Source organism: Emys orbicularis, chromosome 5 (genome assembly GCF_028017835.1).
Source record: "Emys orbicularis isolate rEmyOrb1 chromosome 5, rEmyOrb1.hap1, whole genome shotgun sequence".
In the NCBI taxonomy this organism is placed as follows: domain Eukaryota; kingdom Metazoa; phylum Chordata; order Testudines; family Emydidae; genus Emys; species Emys orbicularis.
The window spans coordinates 46,898,068-46,923,600 of record NC_088687.1 but is presented as its reverse complement, the minus strand read 5'-3'; the positions used below and the strand labels follow the sequence as shown (position 1 = coordinate 46,923,600).

Here is a 25,533-nt window from a genome sequence, read left to right as displayed (position 1 = left end):
GGCGTCATGGGCGGGGTGGGGCAGGAGGCTCCTCCCCCCGCCTGCCTGGTGCCGGCGGCCACGGTAGGAGCTTGTGTTGGGTAGCAGACATGGCCGCGGTCCCTGCCGATGCTGCCGAAGGGCAGGAGCCTCTGCTCAGCTCAGAAGGGGATGACGAGAGCAGGTAGGCCGCCCGCACCTGTCTTTACAGGCTCCCGGGCCCGTCTGACCTTGCGGCCGCCGGCAGCTCGCTGTAAAGTGGGGACCCCGACCCGCCAGCATACTGGCGACAGTGATACTGCCCGGCGAGCCCGCACCGGGCACTGCCGCCGGCGCCCCAGCGTGAGGCTGGGCATGGCGCTGTGGAGCCCCTCGCCCGGGGCTCTGGTTCAGCCCGGTTGTGCCCAGCAAGCCCGGGTCGCTTAGTGGCAGCGGAAAGCCAGGCTCCAGCAGCCGCCCTGGGGCAGAGGCGCGGGGCGCGTGAGAGGCAGAGATTCCCCGAGTCGGCAGCTAGGGTAACTCGCTTAGTGGGCTCCACTGGGTAGGGCTTGAATAAGCCTATGGGCTCTGCTAGGCTCCTTCTTGACTGCGTCAAATAACCCAGTTGTGGTATATCCCCCAAATGCCACCCCTACTGGGATATCCCTCGTAGCAAATTGGATCTGTGCCGCTGGCTCATTTCTCCCAGGGAAGGTGAAGTGTAAATCGCTGTCTGTGCGCAGCATTTTGTATCACAGTCTCTGTATTAGTGGTAACTCAGCATACCTGAAGCAGTACCATTCATGTGTACAGATAAGTCCTTAGAAGATACCTATTAATCACTTCCGGAGGCAAGTGCTTATTTAAGCTTCAGCCTTTTGCTGTGAGGGTGGGGAAAGACGTGTGCTAGGTACTGCCCAGATACTGTGATCAGGGCTGGATTAATTTTTTGTGGGCCCAGTGCCAAACATATTTGTAGGCTCCCATCACTATGTGGTTGTGATGGGCCCCTTCCAAGTGTGGGTCGGATGTGACACCACCATTAAATGTGTTAATTTAATGTGTTAGTAAATGTGTTATTGCCGGGATGGGGATGAAAACATTTATTCAATAACAAAATAAGATATTTGAAGCCACACTGAGACCTCCACTGGGCTAACATCAGTGTACCCAGAATACCATTGAATTTGGTTTGTGTGGGAGGGGGTTGTTTGTTAGTTTTGTCTTTTTTCTTTAAACACTCAGCTCCTGCTTGGGGCCCTGAACACAAGTGCTAATTAGCAGAAATAGGAGCCATATTAAGCCTGGATGTAGCAGTCAATGGTGTCGCACCTGCATCTCCCCACCACTTCCTCCTCCACCCAAAGTTATGTTTCGTAAATACATTTTTTGAAAGCTGCATTTTCTACTTTGGTACAATAATGTTTACAAAACTTTGGGGCAGAGTGCGGGGAGGAAAATTGCTGGTGCCCATCTTTTGCAGGGAGAAAGGGCCACTGAGAGAAAACACACACTTTACCACAAAGGCTACCACAATCCAGCCTCAAACTCCTACCCCAATCTTCACACCTGGGCTCTCTCCACCGTCCCTCCTACTATTCCCATCCCACACTACTAACCCCCAACAAAGGCTCTCCTCAATCTCCCTGCTACTGCCCACACCCCCACACACACTTTCACCCCAGAGCTGTCACCTCACTCTCTTCTACTACCCCCACACACACTGAGCCAAACCCCACCTTCAACCCAGACTCTCCCCTCCCTCCATCTGCCCCCTGTCACACCAACCTCTACCTTAACACCCTGCTTCTCCTACATCCCCACACGGAGTCACAGCCAGCTCCCCCATCGCACCCTGACTTGCCCCACAACTGTCCCTTTCCCCCCCAAACTGGGCTGCGCCGCGCCCCATCCCTTCCCCAGAGTGCAGGGGGGCAGTTTCTGGGCATTCCCACTGGCAGGGGGTGCAGCAGCCAGCACTGACAAGCCCCACTGTCACCGCGCCCCCCCGCTCCCAGGGACCACAGACAACCAACCCCCACCCTGAAGTGCAGGGTCGAGACAGTGCCCAGGAGCCCCCGGGCATCACATTCGCTAGGAGGCTGCCCCCAGCTCCCCACTGCCCCAGGAGAGTCGGGGAGATTCAGGGGTGGGGGGAGCCAGGAGCTCCAAGGGGGAGGGGAGTACAGCGGGATTAGCGCCAGGAACCCTCTCCCTGCACCAGACCATTTCCTTTCTTGGGGTTTCTTTTTGGTCTGCTCCGACCACTTCAGCTGGGGTGGCTGGTAGCATGGTGCGGGGCATACTGGGACTAGTAGTGCAGCTGGCAGCGCAGGTCTCAGGGCCCCAGCCGAACACAGCGGTGTGCAAACTACAACTCCCAGCACACCCTGCATCACCAATCCCTTTTGCACCTGCTCACTGCGCTCCCCAGGCTGCTAAGTGTTTCAGCTGGTGCTGGGAAGTTGCTGACTCTTCACATTGCTGGGCTGTGGCCCAGGCTGGATTAACCCTTTGTGGGCCCCTTCCAAGTGTGGGCCTGGTGCCATCGGAGCCATTGTAAACCCGATACTGACTGTGATATAAAGTGCAGCGCATAGACAGCGATTTACGCTTCGCCTTCCCTGGAAGAAAAGAGCCAGCCACACAGATCCAATTTGCTGCGACCGATATCCCAGTAGGGGTAGCATTTGGGGGATATACCACAACTGGGTTATTTGATCCAGTCAGGGAGGAGCCAAGGTCAAGGAGCTTTCAGAGACCAAAGGCCTATTCAAGCACCACCAAAGTGGAGCCCACTGGTAAACCTCCCAGAGCCTGCCCAGCTGTATTTTCAACATCTGTATGGTGGATGGTGGTGTCTCATTTTGGTTACTTGCATGAGCAGAGACTGGAGAATGCCCCCATCACTTTTTTTTCCTTCCTCTTTTGCCTCCAGCTCACCATGTTGGTGATGAGTGAAAGTTGCACTCACCTAGTGTCTGCTGTAAAATGGTTTGGTCTCAGTGAAGATGCCAAAGAATACTGTGCACATCTTTAAAAATCTGTCATAGCTGTTGGCATGGTTATAGGGCAAGCTGCACTCTAGACCCCTTTCAGTCTTTTAGGTCTGTCCTCCTCAATAGAGCCCTGCAAACCAACCTAAATTTGATGGGACCCGACTACAAGTGTGGGGTCCAGGTAAGGTCAACTGCAACAACCAGACCCATTCAGGGTCAGTTTGGCGTGCCTCCTCCTGCCTATGGGATCTCCACAGCCACAGTTGCATGCACTGCTCTGACTGCTACTGCCACCTCACTGTGCAGTGTGTGCAGCAGAGTGAGTGTGCCAAGGAGTCACAGCGTTTCTCATCCCACAGCACATACAGCAAGCAAGATACAGTAGGAGCAGGGGGCACAGCCTCTGGCACACACAACCACCACCACACTGACCCCATGGGCAGGAGGAGGTGATGGTGGTGCTGACTCAAGTTTGGTGGGGAAAGGGTTGGGCTGTGTGGGCTTGGGTCTGAGTAGGGCCTAAAATTTAGGCTTCCTGCCTGTTTCTCAAAGGTGGAACGCGTGGTCCAACCACTCTGCGACTGGCAGTTTGGGTGGTAGCCCACTTGTTTCCCAACTGCATTAACATGAGAGGCACAGATGGGTTTGGCACCTGTAAGCCCTTTTTCCCCGGGAGCCTGTGGCAGCTGCTGATTAAAGTGATTCAAAATAGCTTCTTCAAAACAAAGCATTGTTTTATTCATTCAAAGGTAGGTAGCATGCAGAGCAAAGGGTAAAAACAATAGAGGCCTGTGTGCATACTTCCCCTATCTAAACCTTAATGTTTCCTTGCAAGCTTTGGAGTGTTCCATTCAGCCCAGTTACCTCCATCTCTAGGTTGGGAGGAGCAGATGACTTTGATGCATTCTTTCTCTACTTTTATGTGTTTTTGTCAGCATCTGGGCAGCTGCTGAGAACCACCTCAATCACTCTTCTTCCCTAGGCCAACATCTGTAAGGTTTTAGTGTCCCCTTTAAGTCTAGGCTCAGGCCTCAGAAAAGTAAATCTTGCTAGTGTCAATGAAGCCAGGTATGGGCATTGCTAATTAAAAGCGTCCGCTATTGTTCCATTAAGGATTAGTTCTATCACAGTTTCGTTTCCTCTTTGCTTTCTCCTCACCAGCCTCCTTTGATTTAACTCTACAGTCAGGCAGGATATCAAACAAGGAAACTGAGATATTTAGAAAAAATAATACACATAATTCCCTCATTCTCTGTGGTTGTCCATCTAGGTATTTTATACAGCGCTTTATCACAGTATCTGGGTGGTACCTGGCACGTGTCTTTCCCCACCCTCACAGCAAAAGGCTGAAGCTTAAATAAGCACTTGTCTTCGGAAGTGATTAATAGTTATCTTCTAAGGACTTATCTGTACACATGAATGGTACTGCAAAAACAAACACCCCCCCAACCCCCCACAAAAGAGAAGGGAAAAAAACCCTCACCAAGTGAAAGCTATACTAATACAAAAACTATGTTGACCAGGTCAAAGTACCTATAACAGAGATGGTCCCTCACAAACAGAATTAATCAGAAGAATCCTGTGAAGAAATTGGAATTGTTACTGCCTCTGAAACATAAACAGATCCTCAAGCGATACTATCAGCATACATCGTATAAAAATAATCCTTGCTCATGTAACTATAACAGTACTTTAGATCTTTTATCTTGGAATGATAAAAAAAATTAACTTTTCACCAGTTATGTTGTTTATTTACATTTCACAAAGCCTGGAAATAACGAAAATAGGCTTGTCAGGTTCGCTTTTGATTGTAGTCATTTTCAGTTGTTAGGGTTTCATTTTATTTTTCTTTTAAATTCATAACACTGAAAGGGAATGTTTAGCGGTCATGATTTAGGCGCCAGTCCTATAATCTGTTGCAAATAAACCCTTATGCCTATGTGGAGACAAAGGAGTTTGCCTACACGAATGGCTTGCGGGATTCAGAGGCTAGGCATAAGCAAACATAAATCAGTCTCACTGATTCCAGTTTAGCATGTTGTATGAAGGTTGAATTTACTTGTAAAAGAAAAATACAGCATGGGCAAAAGTGCAGTTTTCCAATAGATTTGTCCTTTTGCTATTTTAGGGCCCTGTGGTGCATGAGTGAAAGGCATATCACATTCTGATTTTTCTCTTCAGTGCTACCACAGTTTAATAGGGAAGTGGGAGCCAAAAAGCAAGTATGTGCTATGAGATAGGTGATGCGTCTTTCACTTCAGCAAGACATACCACAAAATGCTGCAACCAAGAGAGAAAAATATTGGAGGACATATTTATTAGGTATATAATATTGCTGAGCTATATGTGACTTTGTTATTCTAACAATCATTAATAAAACGTGATACAATAGGGTAAACATTTCTTTTTAGAAAAGAAAAGCCATTTAGTGCACGCTGCTGTTTCATCAAAAGATGAGCTTTATGTCAGAAACAAATCAATCTCATTTACAATGTGTGTTTTAATATTCTTCAATGAATGGTTAGGAACAGTGTAAGCTACAAAATATATATACTATTTGTAAAATTTGAGGTAACCTATGAAAAATGCTTTTGATGTCCTTTAGGCTGAGAAATTCTTCATTAAGAGCTAAACAACAAAATGAGATTATTTCTTCTTTTTTTGTTATTGTTGTTCAAGATATGGGGATGTTGTGGAAACGCAACAGCATTATAGGAGTAGGTGGAGGTCCATTCGTATTATGTACCTTACAATGTTTCTCAGCAGTGTAGGTAAGTAATCTTGATATTCATCCAGCAGAATTTCAACACTATTTGTACAATGGATATATTATTTTGATTTGAGAATTCTAAGAAGTCTATATATTAAAACTATTTCTGCTCCCTTACTAGTTATTTTTTTTTATATAGCATAAAAATGCAATGACTATTTGTGAATAGAGAAAATAAGGTTGATGAATTAAAAGGAAGGGTCAATAGCAACCATTAGTATTAAAGAATGAGGATTTCTCTGCGATGCTACATATACTTGCAGATGTTTTTCCTCCTGGGGCATCACAGTACTTTTTGTTTCCCCAATATATCAAAATTACCTTTAACTGCAGAACAGTTTTCTCTTTGACCCCCAGAGCCAAACTCATTAAAGTGTGAATTCAGTTGATTTCTGGTATCTGCTTATTTTTGACTTTTGTGTTGGTTAGTGTGATATTAGGATGGTACTTAGATTGATGAAGGATTGAAGAAAGTATTAAATCTAAATGTAAAATTATTTTTTGATACCAAGAAAATCTGTTTCTTTGAGAGCTCTATTCCCTGATATGGATTGAGGAAAACACCTATATATAGACTTCAGTGGGACCATGATCACACTCTAGGTGTTCAGTGCATTAAACTTTTTTACACATCTACGTAGTGTGGTGCCCTTATTTTAAATAAGAGTTCTTCTAACTGAAAAGCAATTACTGTTCTTTAATCCAGCATGGCAACCATTGTACTTTTGGTTGCCATGTGGAGCTTCAGTTTGAGAATACAGTATTTTTAAAAAGCAGAAGAATCAGCCCCATAATATCCATTTTACAGTACTTGATTAATGATTACATGTAGCAATGTAAAGTAACTCCAATTCTGTTTTCTTGTTTTTATTTTTTTAATACATCACAGGTTTTTCAATTGTAATTATGTCAGTATGGCCATATCTGCAAAAGGTTTGTAAATTTTAATGATGATGATTAATGATGATTTTATTTTCTGCTTTATTAGAACGTAAAATCACTGTTAGAGCTTTATTGTGGTATATAGGGACTTTACAGTTTAAGGCCCAATCCTTCAACAAGCTCTATACAGGAATAGATCTCGTTGGTGGACCAGGGACTTATTTATCTAAACTCCCCTAATAGTTTAAACTATTACATTTTCAGTAATTAGTTTTCTGTTTCACACTTTAATCACACTTTAACGTAGGAATACCGTATTGCTATTTTTAATGATTGATCCTTATTTCCACGGTAGTAATTTCCACTACCATGTAGCATGTTGATTTTTTTGTACTTTTAATTAAATTTGCAGTACTGTATTTATTTAGAAAAGACTGCCAAAGCAATATGTAGATGTAAACATGAATATCTTGCAGTTTTAAACAGTATTTGAATAAAATCAGGATATTTGGGGATAGGTATTTTTCGTTAACTTTATTGAAGTAGGTTCCATTCAGATCCCATTGTGCTAAGCACTATACAGACACAGAGAGACATGAGGTCTGCTTATAGAGTGTACAGTAGAAAACATTACACTTTATAAGAAATTCTAACAACAAAACCAAAACAGTTGTACTAAGTCAATAAGTGGAAGTGTATGACTAGACTGAAAATTCCCTCTCCTAGCCTCTGAGAATTTTTAACACTCCACATAAAATCTGTCCTTTAATTTACCAATTAATAATGGTTCATGTTGTCAATCCTTAAACATTAGGTTTCCCAATCTTACTTCGCTTCAAGTTGTATTGTAAATTGGTAGAAAACTGTAGATATTTTAGATAATTTGTTTTCCCCAAAAGGACTTTTAACAAAGCTGTAAACATACTACATGAATCCTATTTATTTGTATGTTGGACAAGTTGTCCAGACTTAAAAAATTTACATTTCTACAGAACTTTGAAGATAAAAATCCCTATGTGTCAAGGACTATTATACTACAATCTTTTTTTTGCATTGATGAGGGAGAGCCTCATCCTCGCTCCAGTCTCTTTACATCATGTAAAAGGGCTGGAGTGGTGTAAAGGGACCCATAAAAGCCTGATTTCGGCCATCGTAGAAGTCCCCTGGTGCAGGAACTGTGGGACAACTGCCTTCCAAAGACACCCCCCACCCAATAATCTCCAGCAGAGAGGGCATGCTATGGGTGGGAGGATCATGATGGCAGTGTGGGGAGACTGCTGTGACAGGCCCTCAGTGAAAGTTATGCAGGGGGTCTCTCTAGCCTCTGGAGCATTTCAGGTTCAGGAAGGTGCAAAGATGGCTTAAAGCTGCATTAGTGCCCTCTGACCCTCCGCTGTAAGCTCTGCACTTTAGAGGTATAACACAGAATCTTACATGTTGCAGGGTACTGATTCCAAAATTGTTTTTGTTGATATGATGAAGAGCACACTGTAATTTTTAAAATCACTTTACTTGTTTCTGCAGATTGATCTGACAGCAGATGCAAGTTTCTTGGGATGGATTATTTCTTCATACAGTCTTGGACAAATGATAGCCTCACCTCTGTTTGGTTTATGGTCCAATTACAGGCCAAGAAGAGAACCACTTGTTGTTTCAATTGCCATTTCTGTGGCTGCTAACTGCCTTTACGCCTATGTCCATTTGCCTGCTTCACACAACAAATACTATATGCTGGTTGCTCGTGCCCTTGTGGGGTTTGGAGCAGGTAATTGCAGCAGAATTTAAACTGCTGAAGATTAATGAATTTATTTTGTGTCTTACTTAAGAGAGGACAAACTTTATGGTTATGTTAAGCAAAATAATTTATTAGGCAAATAATATCTTCCCAAATGATTAACACAAGTAGTTAGCTAACACTGTGTACAGACCTGCAAAATTATATACTTTCTTGTGTGCATATAATAGGGAAACATGTACCATTAGCAAACTGCTTGTTTGGTGTATAAGAGAGGGGGGGGAAATTGAACTAACTGTGACTGGAGATTTAAATGTATCATTTTGATCTTTTTTTAGGAAATGTAGCAGTAGTTCGATCATACATTGCTGGTGCCACTTCTCTTACAGAAAGAACTAGTGCCATGGCCAACACCAGTGCTTGTCAAGCAACAGGATTCATACTAGGACCAGGTACAACATCTCTTATTTCCTCATCCCTCCAAAACAAATCACACTCCTTTTGTTATTTAGGAGAAAATCAGACATTAAGTTTGGGGCTGGGAATCTCCTTAGCAGCAGTGTGCACAAAAATGAGCATGTTTTGTCATAATATTAAACTGAATACGTTAACATACTGCTGTGGTTTATTCATTATGCAGATATTACCTCCAAAAAAGTCTAATTGTTTGAGTACAGTTCTGTTCACTGTAATTTTGGTGGCAATTTACCAGGTGTAACTGGATTAACAAAGTAGGTTTGGACTGTTACTTCCATTGCTAATTAGTTGATGGTGTACAGAAAATGAAACAAACAAACAAAAAAAAGGCATCTCCACAATGCTTCAGCAGCTACTGGCCCATAAAGACGCTGCAAACTAGCTGTACCTTATTTAGGGTGATGAAAGTTTGGCATTGAGTGCCTGTGCAAGCCTGACCTCATTCCATAGGTAGCTAAAGACTCCACCTTGCCCAGTTACCATAGGAAATTATGGCTGTTGAGTATGTTTAGTATATCTCCTTATATCTCAGGGGGTGAGAGTTTTCTGTGGGGGGTTGGCTGTCAATCAACCCTGGAAGTAGCATTAAAGAGGCTACACAACCAGAGAGGCAGTCTCCCTAAATGACTGGCATACAGGGTGCATTCTTCCTTCCCATTCTCCATTTTGATAGACACTCAGCCAAGTTCCTGATGATCATAGGCTAGGCAGGGGAGGAGCTTTTACATATATTCACACACTCTTGCTCCCACTCATCACCTGTTTAGTGTTTAATTTTTTTGGGGTCTGTTTCCCTTCTGTTGGGCCTAGCAGAAGGGATACCCCCATCCCATGCTAGGACATTCCTATAGATGGGTAGATGGAGTTAGCACATCCAGTTCAACTATAGAGAATCACAAGTAGATGGTAGGTGTGGAGCTAGATAATTTTCCTTTCTTGGCCTTGTGCAGTTGACTGACTTGTTCTTAGTGTCACACTGCTGTTTGTTGAGTATATTCATATGGCTTTCTGGGGATTGCATGTTCTACAAGCTGCATGTATTTCCAGATAGTTAGGATCCCATTGGTATCCATCAGATGACTGTGCACTGGATTCCCCAAAGATAATGCATTAATAATTTTAATGTTTGAATTTCCTGAGGTAATTTTTTTATCTTAAGTTTTTCAGACTTGCTTCTCTCTGATTGGAGAAAAAGGAGTGACATGGGAAATCATTGATCTCCAGGTGAACATGTTCACAGCACCAGTTCTACTGGGAGCTCTCCTAGGAGTTATTAATATAATTCTAATCTTTGCTATATTCAGGTAATTAAATAGAAACTAAAACATTTTCTTGTTTGAATATTGTGGATAGTTTGTTATGGATACTTCCACTTCTGTTGAAAATTATCTTTGGCTACTTATCAAAATAAAATTCACTGAAATTTATAAGAGTAAAGGATAGAATTTTCGAAAGAACATAGCAATAATATGATCACTGTTTTAAAGAACTAGAATAATAATATTTACATCTTGAGCACTTACATTAAAAATATAAAGCCTTGTATTATTCAAAGTGGCTAGCTTCTGTGACTCATGCATCCTCACTTTTTAGTAAACAAAGCTTAGTGATGTATGGCTGAGATACAAACCAATAAAAGCAAAATGTTATGGACGCTAGTGTCAGTAATTCAGCCCTGATATACCTAGTATATAGAATTTGAAACGCATATAGGGCTCTGCCCAGTTCATATTAACCTCCATAGCTGCCGACCTGCAAAGACTTTGCTATCTTTCTGTCTGTCTCCTAGATTATAAACTCTTTGGGGCAGGGTCTATCTTTATTTTTATGTATTGCATGGTGCTCTGCACACTTTGACAATGAACGAATAATTGAGACGTGTATTTGTCATGTTTCCAGCAAAACTTACCCCCTTTCCAGAGATGGAGTTGAAGTCCATCCAGTCTCATTGCCCTGTATAGCAATTTGGCTCGTGACGCTTCTGAAGTAGGCGGAGTTCTTCACTAGGGCCCCAATTCAGGAAAATCCCTAGTCCCATGCTGTAACTGCTTTTTGGAATCTTTGCTTAGCTTTTACTCGGGGAATAAATGTAAAAGGGCCATGTGACCTAAAGCATATCTTTGTGGCTATCATTTCTGGAAAAAAGCCCAGCAAGAGACATGAAGAGATTCCATGGGCCCCAAAGATTACTTATCCCCTCATTCTGAAGATACAGCTGATCGAGAGGGAGGCCTCCTGTAGTTTTCTGTTCAGGTGGTCTGTACCACCTGAATATTTGAGATTAGGGTACATTCAGCAGAGTAGCAACTCCAATGGAATCAGAAGGTTCCCTGCTCCCTTCTTCTTCCAGATATGTATGGATAGTTGGTCCTCACCACATGTTGTTGTGCTGGAGAGTTATTCCAGGCTTAGTGCTATAAGACTTTTCAGTAGCTTGGGTAGCCACAGCAGAGGGAGAGGATTGGACTCAGCATACGGAGTTATTGATATGCGGCATGCAGGAAACTCATTTACATTCCTATGTGTCTATACCTCCCTGCTGCAGAGCTCACTTTATTTTGTATGTTACCATTTTGGTGCATATGTGCTAACTTGAATAGGTTATCCCATTTCACAGCCAATATATGTGAATTTGTAGAGCCATTCCCATCATAGAAAGCCACACAGAATTTTAGCTGAACAGAACCAGTATCTGAAATTACTGTATTGTGCACCCCTGAGAAAGGATCCTATGTTCTACAGTACCAAGGCACAGCAATGCAGACTCAAATATGTTGGGCCAGTCTCAGGCCCTGATTCATGAAAGCAGTTAAAGCACACACTTAAAAAAATTTAATGAATTGGGATGCTTTCCTGAATTGGGGCCTTAAATCCAAATTTTGCTAGGTTTTTTTTTTTTTTTTTTTTTAATTTGGTGGCTTTTATACTTTCAGATTCTGTTTTTAAATACATCTTGAATAGATGGGACAAAAAAATGAGTGCCACATTAACTTCATAGAGGATCATCTATAAATGGGCTTAGGTGGTATCCAGACTGGTATTGATTACAGTGAAATCTTAAGGTATGCACATAGTGTTTAAAAGTGTGAAGACTGGTTAAGATACAAGATGGTACCAATTATTTATTATTAGAAATGTAACTGGCTTGGTACAAAAGAAATGAATTGGGTAAACTGTGCTAATGAGAACAATTTTCAATCTTTAGAGAACATCAAGTGGATGACATGGGAAGACTGTGCAAAAGCATCAATTTTGAAGCAGAAGGTAATATTTTTCTTTGAAAACTGACACATTCTGTGATACTTTAATTTACTATCATATTGTATATAAAGTGGTTTTTTTTATCAGTCAACCCTTAATTTACAAATATTACAGAGGGTGGTGGATTGAACAACTCAGAATTAGTAATGGGATATAGAACTGTCTGTCTCCAGATTGATTGAAATCTGGCCCAAGTTGGTAATGAAACAGTTATTACCATCGAGACGTTTTGGTGATAGTATATGTGGGATGAGCTAATGATCACTACAGTTCCTTCTAAATTTGTCACCTTCTGACAATCTCAACGGAGACCAATGATTAAATTGACATGGAGATTGAACTGCTTGTTCCAACTGATCACATAATGATACTCTTATCAGCTATAACCAGCCACCATTTGTATACATAATTTTGTGTGATATTGTGCAGTTTTACTGTGTATGATCCGTAATTTACAGAGTCCTATTAAAATCTATGTTACACAAGTCGAGGTTTAAATTAGAGGTAATATATATATGTTACATTGGTAACCAATTCACAAACAGTTCTTGCTGCACAAGTGCCGCTCCTACCTACCCTACAATATGTACCATACAGCATTTGTGTACCCTGTTATGCAAAGTTAAATTTTTTACAATGGTGTGCACATCCCATTCACTTGGATAGGGTTTATACTATCTTAGGAAAAATTACAGCTAATCATAAACCCCCTTTTAAAAGGAAACATTATATTGGTAATCTAACTATTTCAGTGCCATATACACCTCTACCCCGATATAACGCTGTCCTCGGGAGCCAAAAAATCTTACCGCATTATAGGTGAAACCGCGTTATATTGAACTTGCTTTGATCCGCCGGAGCGCGCAGCCCCGCCCCCCCCCGGAGCGCTGCTTTACCGTGTTATATCCAAAATTTGTGTTATATTGGGTCACGTTATATCGGGGTAGAGGTGTATTATCGTTTTCTATATTAAGTTATAACAGATCATTGCAAACTATCTGAAAATCAGTTTTTATCAAATTTAAACAAAAATCATTGAAATTTACCATTTCTGCCTTGTTGAAAATTTATTGTGGAGGATGTTGCTGGGGCCCTTTGTTGCTTGGGAATTCATCTGTGGGATATAGAGCTATGGAGAAGCTGATTAAGAAACAGATTCTCTATTTAGTGTGATCTTCAATATTTTCCAGGATTACTTAATGTTTGTTCCTCACAAATAAGGAGAAATCAACAGTAATTTACATATTTTCTAGGAAATGGTGAATACTCTTTCCACCATCATTCAAATCATGCTCACTCTTAGCCAGAGCCAATTTTTTTAATGTAAGTCAAGGGGAATTGAAATGTAAATCCTTCTTTTTTTAAAAAAAATAAAATAAATTAATTTACTCCCAAAAAATGTCTATACCCAAACCCAGAAAGATTCATGTCATGGGGTGTGGCTCCTCTCCCGCCTTCTTCCTGCAGAAACTGCACAGTCTCCCATGGTTGTGTCATCACAGTGTCCTTTTATTTTGAGTTCCCTCCATCCTTTTCACAAGAGTCCCTGTGCAACAATGTATTTACAATGTTAACCTAGCTTTTGGCCCTCTCACCAGCGCCTGAGGGGAATGGAGGTCTCCCACCTCTGTGTGGCTAGGCTCAGCTAGCCCTGTTCCTCCCTCTCCTCTCTTGGCATTTCCTTCCTGTCTCTTTATCAGCCTTGGGCTGATGGGGTAATTGGCTCCTTATACCATCCAACCAGCCAGCCTGATTGACTAATTATCCCCATCAGCTTCCTCAAGAGGAACTAAGTAATAACTGAATGATCAGAGTGCAGGCTCTCCTGTTTGCATCCTGCATTCTGTCACAATTGTACATTATGCATGATATTATTAATACCTGTATCCGCAGAGTAACATTAGAGCTCATTAATTGAATTGTAAAACTTCTTAATTTTGCAATTTAGTTCATTCTTATGTTTCTTTACAGAAAGTGATTATGTGGATCAGGATGCCCAAGGGAACATTGACCAGGTTGCTGTTGTAGCAACCAACATTCTTTTTTTTGTCATCTTGTTTGTTTTTGCTGTCTTTGAAACGTAAGTCTACCAGTTTTCTCCTGTTACTCATTAATTAATGTTTGTAAAGTTCTTTGAAGACATAAAGTGCTCATAGGCTTTTCTGTTACACTCATTACCATAACTGAATGTTTCGCAAATATAAGTAAGCATTATCCCACCTCATCAAAAACAAGCCATAATTAAAATTGAGTTGTATGATATTTTCCATTTAGTGTGGCACATCAGTTTAACACAGAGTATCACTGTGTAGTACTTTTATATAAGGAACAGTTATATTTAAACTTTTGAATGAAATGTAAACCCAAATTGCTGAACATTTGTGGCTATTGAAGATTTCATTGTGCTCCTCACACGAGTTGAGATGTAAACCCCAATGTCACATCAGATTTCAATAGAGGTAATTTAATTCTATCTACCAAATCTCTGCAAGGGAAATAATATTTTCAGTTGGATACATTGTCCTTTACCTCCTGTCCTAAAAATTGTGTAGCCCTATAATGCATTTGTAAATGGCTAGGGCATTCCACTTCAGACTTGTTTCAATAGTGGTTGAAGCGATTCTTATATATAGGTGCAGTTTGCAAAGTACTTTGGTATCCTTTAGGATTAAAGTATCTAGCTATGTTGAGATGTGACTGCAGTGTAAAGGACAAGTCAGTGCTTAACAATAATAATAGGGGGATTTCATAGATGAATGAGAGAAAATGTAATGTACATCTGTTTAGGGTGACTCTTGTACATTAAAATGGGTAAACTGACATAATTTTGAAAGGATAAGCTTGTGTGCAGAATTTTGAGCTATAATATAACATATTTGAAGTTTCTGTTCCCTACTGAGTATGTCTTATAAAAATGTATTTGATATTTACAAAACATCTCTGTTCTGACTTCAGTTTGACAAAGTGTAGCAGTTTTTCCTGTATACAATGGTAAATTACATCGGAGTGATTTTTTTTTTGATTTTTTTTTTTTTTAATGAACATATGTGGCTGCATGCAATAGAACTCTGATGGATCTTAAGTTTGCTTTTTTCACTGGCAAAGGCTGGGAGTGCTATATGGAAACAGAATTGCAAAGCATAATTTTGATGGCAATAGTGTCCAGCCTTTCTTGTTAGATTGAAGATCATTTGGTGGAATAGAGGGAAGGGAAGGAGAAGAAATGAATGGAGGGATTTTAGTAAGTGAACATTTGTTTTACCCCAGTGGCAAAGGGACTGGTGACTACAACATAATGGCCAAATTTTCTTTGCTTTGTGAAAGGAAACAAATGCACATATCCCATTAACAGTAACTACAGCTGTATAGCTAAACCTTGAACACCATAAATAAGTTACTATTCAGCCTTATATATTTATCTTTTACATGCAAAGGACCAGATTTTTCCTTTCCATTGTATTAGTTGTACACCACCATGAATCCATTGAAATAATTCATGTTACATCAGTGTAGAATTGGTATAATGGAATGGAAAGTCAAGCCCAGAGGATTTGTTGTAAGTGATGCATCACAAAATGATGTTATAAACAGCGTACATGTTCTTGTCTGTTAGTCAGGAGGGAAGGCTTCTGTATGACCATATCTGATACTATAGAGAATAAATATATGGATGATGCTGTTCTGGGATAACCTTTGTACAGGTTTTATTAATGTCTCTTATTTTTTACTGCCTAGCATAGCTACTCCATTGACAATGGATATGTATTCCTGGACCAGGAAAGAAGCAGTTTTTTATAATGGAATAATCCTTGGTGCAATTGGCATTGAATCAGTCATTGTCTTCATGGTGGTTAAAGTAGTTGCTAAGAAGTAAGTCACTCATCAGGTTTTTGCTCTTGTTTATCTTAATGTAAACAGACAGGAAAATGTTTATCTTCACGAAAGTCTGGGGAACTTTAGGTCAGGTCTTCATTAGCTGAATCAAATTCTGCTCATCTTATTTTAGCAAATGATAGAAATGTAGGGGCTACAAGGAGACCTCTAGAGATCACCTATTCTAGCCCCCTGCCCTGTGGTAGGATTAAGTATACCTAGACCATCCCTGATAGGTGTTTGTCTAACTTGTTCATAAACACCGCAAAGAACTGGGATTCCACAACCTCCCTAGATAACTTGTTCCAGTGCTTAACTATCCTTTTTAACTATAAGTTTTTCCTCATATCTAACCTAAATCTCCCTTGCTGCAAACTGAGCAGGTTACTTTGTGTCCTGCTCCTGGTGGATATGAAGAGCAATTGATTACTGTCCTTTTTAGAAAAACCTTTTACGTATTTGAAAACTGTTATGTCTCCCCTCGGTCTTCTCTTCTCTAGACTAAAGTAATTATGCCAAATTCTTTCAACCAAATAGTTCTACTTAAGTCATTGGGACTAGTCCTATTAATAAGTTGTACAGGATTTGTATTTGTGTATAGTAGATTATTTTTAGATACATTTGGTCATGAATATGTATTATTTAGTTATAGTTTTCATTATTCAACAGGACTGCTGAGCGTGCTATACTCTGTGGAGGCCTACTGATTATCTTGGTTGGATTCTTTATCTTGTTACCTTGGGGAAAACAATTACCAAATATCCAGTGGGAAGGTATAATTATAAATAACGCTAAACTGTAGTCTAAGCATTTCATTAACATCTTTTTTTAAATGGGATCCCTTGCTTAATTTCACAGATATAAAGAATAATTCCGTTCCCAGAATCATCTTCAATGAAATGTTTACACCTTTCTGGAAGCTCCAAACAACACAACTACCATCCAATCACACAGTAGAGCCAACAGGATGCTCTGTTGTGCAGCCCTGGTGCCTGTACACTCCACTGATCCACTTGGCCCAGTATATAACCTCTGATATACTGATAGGATTGGGCTATCCAGTCTGTAATGTCATGTCCTATACTTTATACTCAAAAATTCTAGGACCAAAACCTCAGGTAAGAATGAAAACTAGGGAATTTGTTCAGATTTTGCTATTACTGTAACATGTATACTTGATGGCATAGTTTGTTCCATTGGTCTTTCGATCAAAACTGCATTGTTGGTTATGGGATGAATCCTCTTGTTTGTTAGACATTTGAAAACAATGAATGTGCATGACTTTTTCTACTTTTGAATGCTCTTTATCAACACACAACATATCCATTTAAAACATCTGCTGAAAGTAACTTTTTTTTTTTAAAGAAAAGTTGGGAAAGAAAATTAACTGATCATTCTGGTCTATGAATCAAACAATCTAACTTGCATATCCCAGGATGCTGAACTTCACCCAATAATTCCTGCACCAGACCCTTATTTTGTGGTTGAACTAGAGCATATTTTTTTTAAAATAGCATCAGTCTTGTTTGTACAGCATCTTGCGCAGTGGGATCCATGTCCATGGCTAGGGATCCTAAGATTATAGTAGGTAGTAAGTGATGGACAATCCAACAGCTCCCTAGATAAGCTGTTCCTGTGATTAATTATCTTCACTGTTAAAAAAACTGCGCTGTATTTATCTAGTTTCAGCTTCCAGACATTAGATCTTGTTATGCCTTTGTCTGCTAGATTAAAGAGCCTTCCATGGTCAGAAATCTTCTCCCCATGCAGGCATTTATAAACTGTGAACAAGTCACCTCTTAACCGTCTCTTTGTTTAGCTAAATAAATCAAATTTCTTAAATCTTTTACTGTAAGCCAGGGTTTCCTGTCCTCTAATAATTCTTGTGGCTCTCCTCTGAGCCCTCTTCAATTTTTCAACATCCTTTTTTGAAATGTGGATACCAGAATTGTATACATTATTCCAGCAGTGGTATTGCAAATGCTGTATTGGTTATGCATCTGAGAATCTTGTAAGCTCACTTTAGCCACAGCATCAGACTATGAGCTCATGTTTAGCAGTTATCCACCATGGCCCCTAAGATCTATACAGAATTACTGGTTTCCACGATATAGTGCCACATCCTGTAAACAGGACCTTCCTTTTTGTGTTCCTAAATGTATGTTATTTATTTGATATTCAGTATATCAAACATATTTTACTAATGGAACTAAAGTTTCATTTGCTCTTAAGGCATAGAAAATAGCATTATGGAGAGCTAGATATAGAATATTGGGTTTTTTTCTGTCTCCACACACATCTAATTAACACATTGGGTCTAGTTTCCAAAGATACAGGTATGTGAAGTCAGACTTATTAGGTTTCCTTCATGCAGTTGGGCCACTTCAAAACACTAGCAAAGATGCAAAAGTAGCAATTGGCTTTCTACACTTGTGCTTCCACTTGAAAGATTAATTTTAAATATCCTGTTCTGAAAATTGTGAAGTCACCAGGTGCCACATGGTATTCAACAGTTTTGTCTAGGAATGGGAGGAAGGATAGGAGACAGAATGATAGCTGTGTTTTTAATTGAGTTTTTAATAAGACAGTTGAGTTTGGCAGGTTTGATGTTTTCAGTTCTTCTTCGAGTGATTGCGCATGTCCATTCCACTTCAGGTGTGTACGTGCCCTGTGCACCAGAGTCAGATTTTTCCCAGAGCAGTACCTGTCGGGGCGACATGTGTACCCTGAACAGTCCAATGCTGCTGCACGGTGGCTTAAAGGGCAGAGTCGCCCCAGACCCACCTCAGTTCATTTTTACTGCCCAGGATTGGTAGTCAGAGTTGTCTTGCATTCAGGACATCTAATTTTTTTAAAAATCTGATTGTTTTAATTGCACTATGGCAGTACATTGCAGTAATAACTATTTGGATATTTTCCTTAACACTGAGGGAGGTGGCTACTTTTCACTTCTGCAGCCATAGCTGTAGGAAGAATTGGTTAAATTTGCTGCTTTTGCCAACAACAAAGGTATTCTGCAACAATAGAGAAGTCTCCAGTGATCTTAACTGTTTTTAAAGTTTAATACAAGTCCCTTCATGAAAAAGAAAAAAATATTACACTATAAGGCGAGAACTTCAATCTATCGATCCCAAGACTTTCCTGTAATTTTCATGATTATTTTGGAGTATGTCATTGTTATATCTAAATTAGATGTTAATCATTAGTGCTGGGGAACACCATTCACATCAGTGAAGCGATATAAAAAATAAATATGAATGTGAATACATGTCCATGCTATCAAAAGGGGTAGATTTAGATAGCTGCAATTTATTCAGTTCCCTCCTTTAGCTTCATTTCTGCCACAATGCCTATAAAGCACTAGTAGCTTACAATGGCTAATCAGGTGGTAAGCTGAGATCACTGCTTAATATAAGTAACTTGCTTCCTTTATCTCCACCTTCTCTTGTTTTTTCTCATCCATCTGTTGCATCTTGTTATAAAATAGATCTTTCAACAGGAACTTGTTTTTTTACTGTATATCTCTCTAGGCATCTGATTATGACTGCTTATCTTTTATTGCTTAAAAAAAACCCAAGTAATGTTCATAGACCAACAGTCCAGAAAAATGAGCAGTGTCTTTTCCTGATATCTTATATATTTTTTCTATTGTAATTGGAGTAACTGAAGAAAATGAAATCAATTTTTTTTCTGTTACTTAACCATAGTTCTTTGATCCTTTTCAGGGTGTCTACATGGGCTGGTTAACTGCCTCTGGAAGTGGAGCACGTATACTGGGCCCAGTGTTTGTGAGCCAAATATATACTCACTTGGGACCTCGTTGGGCATTCAGCTTAATCTGTGGAATAATTGTATTCTCTCTCTTACTCCTGGAAGCAGTGTACAAGAGACTTACTGCATTTTCAGTCAGATATGGAATGACGCAAGGGTAGATTTATTTTTAGCTATGTAAAACGAAAATCAGAAATATGTAATTGTCTTGTTTTTAAACAAGGGTGCCTCAATACAGGCCTATAGAGTTGTACTTGTAACTGAGTGGTGGAGCCTGTGAAGCATGCATAGCCTAATCACTGCTACATCTTGATTAATGCAATTATGCTAAGATTGCATTCTTCCTTGATAGCAAAAGTAGGAAAGCTATGTTTGATCACAATACAGCGCTAGGGTAGTGCATGCTGGAGTTCGTAGTTTCCAAAAGTGTCAGACCTTTGTGTTAAACGAAATGGCAACCGTACGCCCTAGTTGTAGGAGTATAGTGGCCATATTGTAAGCACACCCTTTTTAAAAAGAAAAAAAATGCTGCCTTGATTCTATGAATCAGGACTACTAAAGCTTCTTGTAACTACAAGGTTGACTGAACCATGTGCACTTTGAATCAAAACACCTACCTCTTTTAATCAAATAAGTGAATGTTTATTTTCTGACATGCAGCTTGTTTCAATGGATTAACCAACAGCTAATAGGAAAAATAAACATTTTGTTCTAACAAGACACCTGTAATTTATTGTGAAATAGATGTGTGGCAACTATTCAAAATATTCCAACAGCTTTGAGTGATTTAAGCTGAAATATAAACACTGAGGCTGGGATTTTCACAGGAACATCTTTGAGTTTGGTGTCCAACTCCCATTGAATTTTAATGGGTTTGGGGTATCTAACTCTTATTTTCCTGTGAAAATCCCAGTCTAAAATGAGTTATTTGCAGATCATAATTTAATGCATAAAGTTCAAGAATGTGATTTATATAATTACACAATCACATAGTAAAGTTATGACAAGACATCAAATCAGATTCACTAATGGATAAGAATTATGCGTTCTAAACTGTATTTCAAACAAAGAAGTATCCCTCTGTAGCTGAAATTAGAGCCATGGCTGCTCTTCAGTATGTCTAACTGTACGCTGATTTTAGCGTTACATTTGTAATTGAGTATCTATAAGCCAAGGTTAGAACACAGACTACTGAAATAAAGTTACTTTAAATGCTGACTGAAGGGAGGTCATAAAATTTCCATTCCCTCTGCAGAATCAAGAGCATTTAAAATAGGAAAGGAGCTTGCTCTCAAAGAAGCTTCTGTACTACAGAATAGGATACTTTAAGCATTCCAGCACAAACTAGCTGATAAAATAACGAATTCATGTTAAGAATTCTCTTGAGGGAAGAGCTGTGAAATGGTGATAGAGATCCTGTCTTTAGAGGGCCACAACAAACTAATGACCCACCTTTCTGATTAAAGCGAAGAGTAAGTTATAGCTTTCAAAGAGGAATATGATTAAATATTTTACTATAATAGTATTATTCAGTTAAGTCACTTTGTGTTCGTGTTATGGGTTAATAAAATTACCTCATGCAATATACGGGCTATGTGGTTCTTTAGGGCGGTGGGGCACATACCCTGAAGCGTAAGCTTTAGCTAGTTCTGTGGGAAGTATCCAAGGAGGGTGTAGTGTTGTATTTTAAAGTATCTTTTACTTAACTAGATTTTTAACTTAAATTTAAAATTTAAGTCACCAGCCTCTTTATAAAACAGGAGTTAGAGATAGCTGTATAGGACACTCCTGCTCAAAAGATGGCATTGTTCAGTGTATATTATCTATTTATGAGTTGATTCCTTCCTTGAGTCAGAAGAAAATTAGCTCTAGAGCAGTGGTTCTCAATCTTTCCAGACTACTGTACCCCGTTCAGAAGTCTATGCGTTCCTCACCTAGCAGACTTACTTATCTATCCTGTGTTACCTACTTGTGCATAGATAGATGGATTTTTTTTCTAGCAAAAAAATGCAACATCCAGTTTCAATTGCACCACTACCCCCTATCAGGATGCTGTTCTACTCTTATCGCAGGTTGATCATACATATGCCCAAAGCTGGATACTACCATAAGTGTATAGTATATGATCTATTTATTTTAATAAGAGCATTGAGGAAATAGGATAAGCATTATTCTCCACTTTTAGTAAATTTTCTACTGGAATGGCAGACATGTCTACATTTTACTATTATAAATGCTGTCTAACGTGAAAGCTGCTGTGGCTTTAAGTATTGTAAATCTTATGCTACAGAGAGTTTAGCTGACCTATCAGAAAGGTATGTTAGCCATTTGTGGTCTTGAATAGTAACAGGGCAGCTGTAATAGAACATCTCAAAGGTTGCTTTGACCTGAGAAGCAGAGACTTCAGAAGCAGCACAGGTTAAGTGATGTCATCTTTCCACTTTCAATCATCAACAACAGATTGTTTAACAGGACTGAAACTTAGAATAAAGTGAGTAAAAAAAAAAAAATCTAAGCAGAAATGAGACTTGATTTAATCTTAATGCCTCAGATTTGTAGATGTGAAGTCCCCACCTAGTACATACAAAAGCTTCCTGTATTCCTGTATTCCCAATAAATTTACCACTAAAACGAGAATTGAACAATACAATAAGATGAAGAGGGACATTGCATTATCTGCAGTTAATTTGACACTTAACTTGATCTAAAACAGATGCTACTCCTAGTCATGAGAATTTTTAGGACAAAAAGGTAAGTTGCAATGTTACAGGGAGGTAGGCTGAGTGTTGAAAAGTGCATTTCCTAATATGCAGAAATGGTAAACGTAAGTGTTTTGCAATATTTAATAGAAAGGTAGTATGCCTAGCAATTTAAATCACAAAAGTCTTGTTTTTGTTTCACGAGATCATAAATAATTCTGAAAGATTTGTACACTGAATGAGTAGCTTAAAATAACTTTTTACAGTGAAAGGAATTGCTTTAGAGCGGGGTAGGCAACCTATGGCACTCATGCCGAAGGCGGCACGTGAGCTGATTTTCAGTAGCACTCAGACTGCCTGGGTCCTGGCCACTGGTCCGGGGGGCTCTGCATTTTAATTTAATTTTAAATGAAGCTTCTTAAACATTTTAAAAACCTTATTTACTTTACATACAACAATAGTTTAGTTATATATTATAGACATATAGAAAGAGACCTTCTAAAAACATTAAAATGTATTACTGGCACGCAAAATCTTAAATTAGAGTGAATAAATGGAGACTCGGCACACCACTTCTGAAAGGTTGCCGACCCCTGCTTGAGAGTTAACCAAAAAATTAAAGCTTATTAATAGATACAGATATCAGATGATTAAAACCCATTCTCTAGAGCACAAAGGCCCCTGCATACATCTTTTAATCAAAAGGCTAATTGGTTTCTGTTTTGCCATTCACCAATGTCAACCATATTCATTTATTTAAAAGATGATAGTTACAAGTTTTGAAAGACAGCATAGATGTATAAAGCTCTAAGGCAGCCAGACATCCTTCACTGAGGAATATCAGTTCAGTGCTTGGCTTCCCAGGTCAGCAAAACTGTTCAAAGCCATTTAAATGAAAGTAAAATCCAAAGACCAATTATCTGTTTACATCTGTAGATTGTGAGAAAGATGGAAGAGTACCTACATATCTTTCCTACAGCTTCTCCATATTGATCAATAAATAAGTTGTAATCTCCCTATGGTGGATGTGCAATAAGGGTGGGATTTTCAAAAAGCAGCTGAGTAACACAAGTACACAAATAAATAAGAATTATACTTGTAAACTACATAAGCACTTGAAGATACTGTAATTTCATCACAACTGATAGACATCTTACAGAATAACCCACAAAATTTGAATATTTCACAAACAAGTTTTCAAGTAATGCATATGCATATTGGCTAACTTAAGTGAAAGTTGAAAAGTGTTTGCTTTTATTAATATTGGGACAAATTTCAGATTGCCAATCTTTTAGGACCCTTTATCACCATGTATCCCCCTCACCCTTCCAAGATTGGCCAACCACACTGTTTCATTATGAGCTTTAAGACTGTTTAGATGTGAAGGTTTGAGGCTTCTAACCCCACCCACACACACCCTGCAAAAAAAAAAAAAAAAAAAAAAAAGACATTTTCAGGTGAATATGTGACTGACTGGGGGTATATACAAGCCTAGCAATACAACATAGTCAGGGCAGATGCAGTCCTGCCAGCTTTCTCCATTTTGTTCTGCTCCACAACTGCTTGTTGTTAGAGAGGTCAGGCCTAAAAGACTGCTAGTTCCGTGGCATGAACCAACCATGAACAAGCTCAGTTTTGATGGAGAGGAGGTTAGTATATTAGGCCAATGGCACCTTCCACCAGTTGCATTAATAGTGTAACTAATTTAATTAATTACAAATTCCACAACCAACAATAATCCTTCCTTATACTGACACATCAAATATACACTTTTCCACAGTGGCAATAGCTAATTTAAGCATAAGACATTTTTCTCTAACAGCTTTATTAGAGATATTACCTGCGTTAGAAAGAGACTTCACTTTAGACACTTTCTGCATTTTCTAGTTACAATGCAGAAAGTGTGACCAGTAGATTCTCTCTGCTCTAAAACATGTAATATTTGAGTATTTATACTTTTTCAAGGATCTTTGACCCTTACTAAAAATAGTGTTGCTGTATTTTTTGCTTATCTGTACTAATTCATTTTGCCTAGGAAGCTAGCTAGAATTAAAATGACACTACAGAAGTATGTTTAGATTTAAAATAAATTAAGCAGAGAAACTTGAGCTCTTTGGTTGACTCCACTTACATAGCTGATTCTTAGATCACACGTCCCAGTACATGATAAAAATTCTTGAAATTTTGTCTGAATTAGGGAAAAAACTACATGTAGCTATACTTTGAACTACAACAGCATTTACAATGTAAAATAACTGGCATAGTACTTACTATGTGGGGAAAAAATTCAGTAATTCTGTAAATCTAAGAAGAATTCACCATAGTACTAGGCCAAATGCAGAGGTGATCTATACCCAAAGGAAGTATAAATTAGACAATGATCATAAGTAGGTGTAGCTTGAATTTTTTTCAGCATGCACATTAGAGGAGGGGAGAGATAGCTCAGTGGTTTGAGCATTGGCCTGCTAAACCTAGAGTTGTGAGTTCAATCCTTAAGGGGGCCACTCAGGGATCGGGGGCAAAATCAGTACTTGGTCCTGCTAGTGAAGGCAGGGAGCTGGACTCGATGACCTTTCAGGGTCCCTTCCAGTTTTAAGGAATAGGTATAGCTCCATATATTATATTATATTTTATAAGTAGGGTGTGGCCTAATAAGCCTTGCATTTCTACACCATTCTGCTGCACTTTTTCCAGTCCTTATACACCCTTGGATTCAGTGGGCCAAAAATCAGAGGTGATGTGCCCAGGGACTTTATTCAGTATCAGAATGTTACAACTAAAGTTGTACCTTTTTACTGTCTCACACACACAGCACACATCAGTGTGCCATCATCTGAGAATGCCCTAGGCAATGGTTTAGTTAAATGAACCAAATGAGCTGGACAATTACCACTGCATTTATTATTATTTTTTTTTTTTATAAAATGCTTTTGCAGGGAAATTTCATTAGAAACTGTTGCTACAAAAATATAAAACAAGTATAAAACAATGTATATTTTTACATATTACTTGTAAGCCACATAAAATACAAGTTATTTACAGGTACAAATATTTCAACAGTGCAAATGCTTTTTCTTTGATTGCCAGCATTGACTGAGCAGTGGGGGG

General features: G+C 39.3%; 1 protein-coding gene across 1 annotated transcript; it reads left to right on the top strand.

Annotated features, from left to right (window-relative positions):
• Positions 1-38: 38 nt before the first annotated feature.
• Positions 39-21,270, top strand: MFSD8 (major facilitator superfamily domain containing 8). The gene is made up of 12 exons (XM_065404851.1): positions 39-163; positions 5,637-5,728; positions 6,617-6,660; positions 8,134-8,374; positions 8,683-8,796; positions 9,981-10,125; positions 12,027-12,085; positions 14,054-14,162; positions 15,818-15,952; positions 16,625-16,728; positions 16,814-17,073; positions 19,681-21,270. The coding sequence occupies exons 1-12, from the start codon at positions 90-92 to the stop codon at positions 19,885-19,887; spliced, it is 1,584 nt and encodes a 527-aa protein (XP_065260923.1). The 5' UTR covers positions 39-89; the 3' UTR covers positions 19,888-21,270.
• The last annotated feature ends 4,263 nt before the right edge of the window (positions 21,271-25,533 follow it).

Bases quoted from the DNA above. Each gene is read 5' to 3' on its own strand.
- MFSD8 (XM_065404851.1), top strand. From the start codon at position 90: ATGGCCGCGGTCCCTGCCGATGCTGCCGAAGGGCAGGAGCCTCTGCTC. The intron at 5,729-6,616 runs GTAAGTAATCTT...AATACATCACAG, and splicing joins AATGTTTCTCAGCAGTGTAG to GTTTTTCAATTGTAATTATG. The intron at 17,074-19,680 runs GTAAGAATGAAA...GATCCTTTTCAG, and splicing joins TTCTAGGACCAAAACCTCAG to GGTGTCTACATGGGCTGGTT.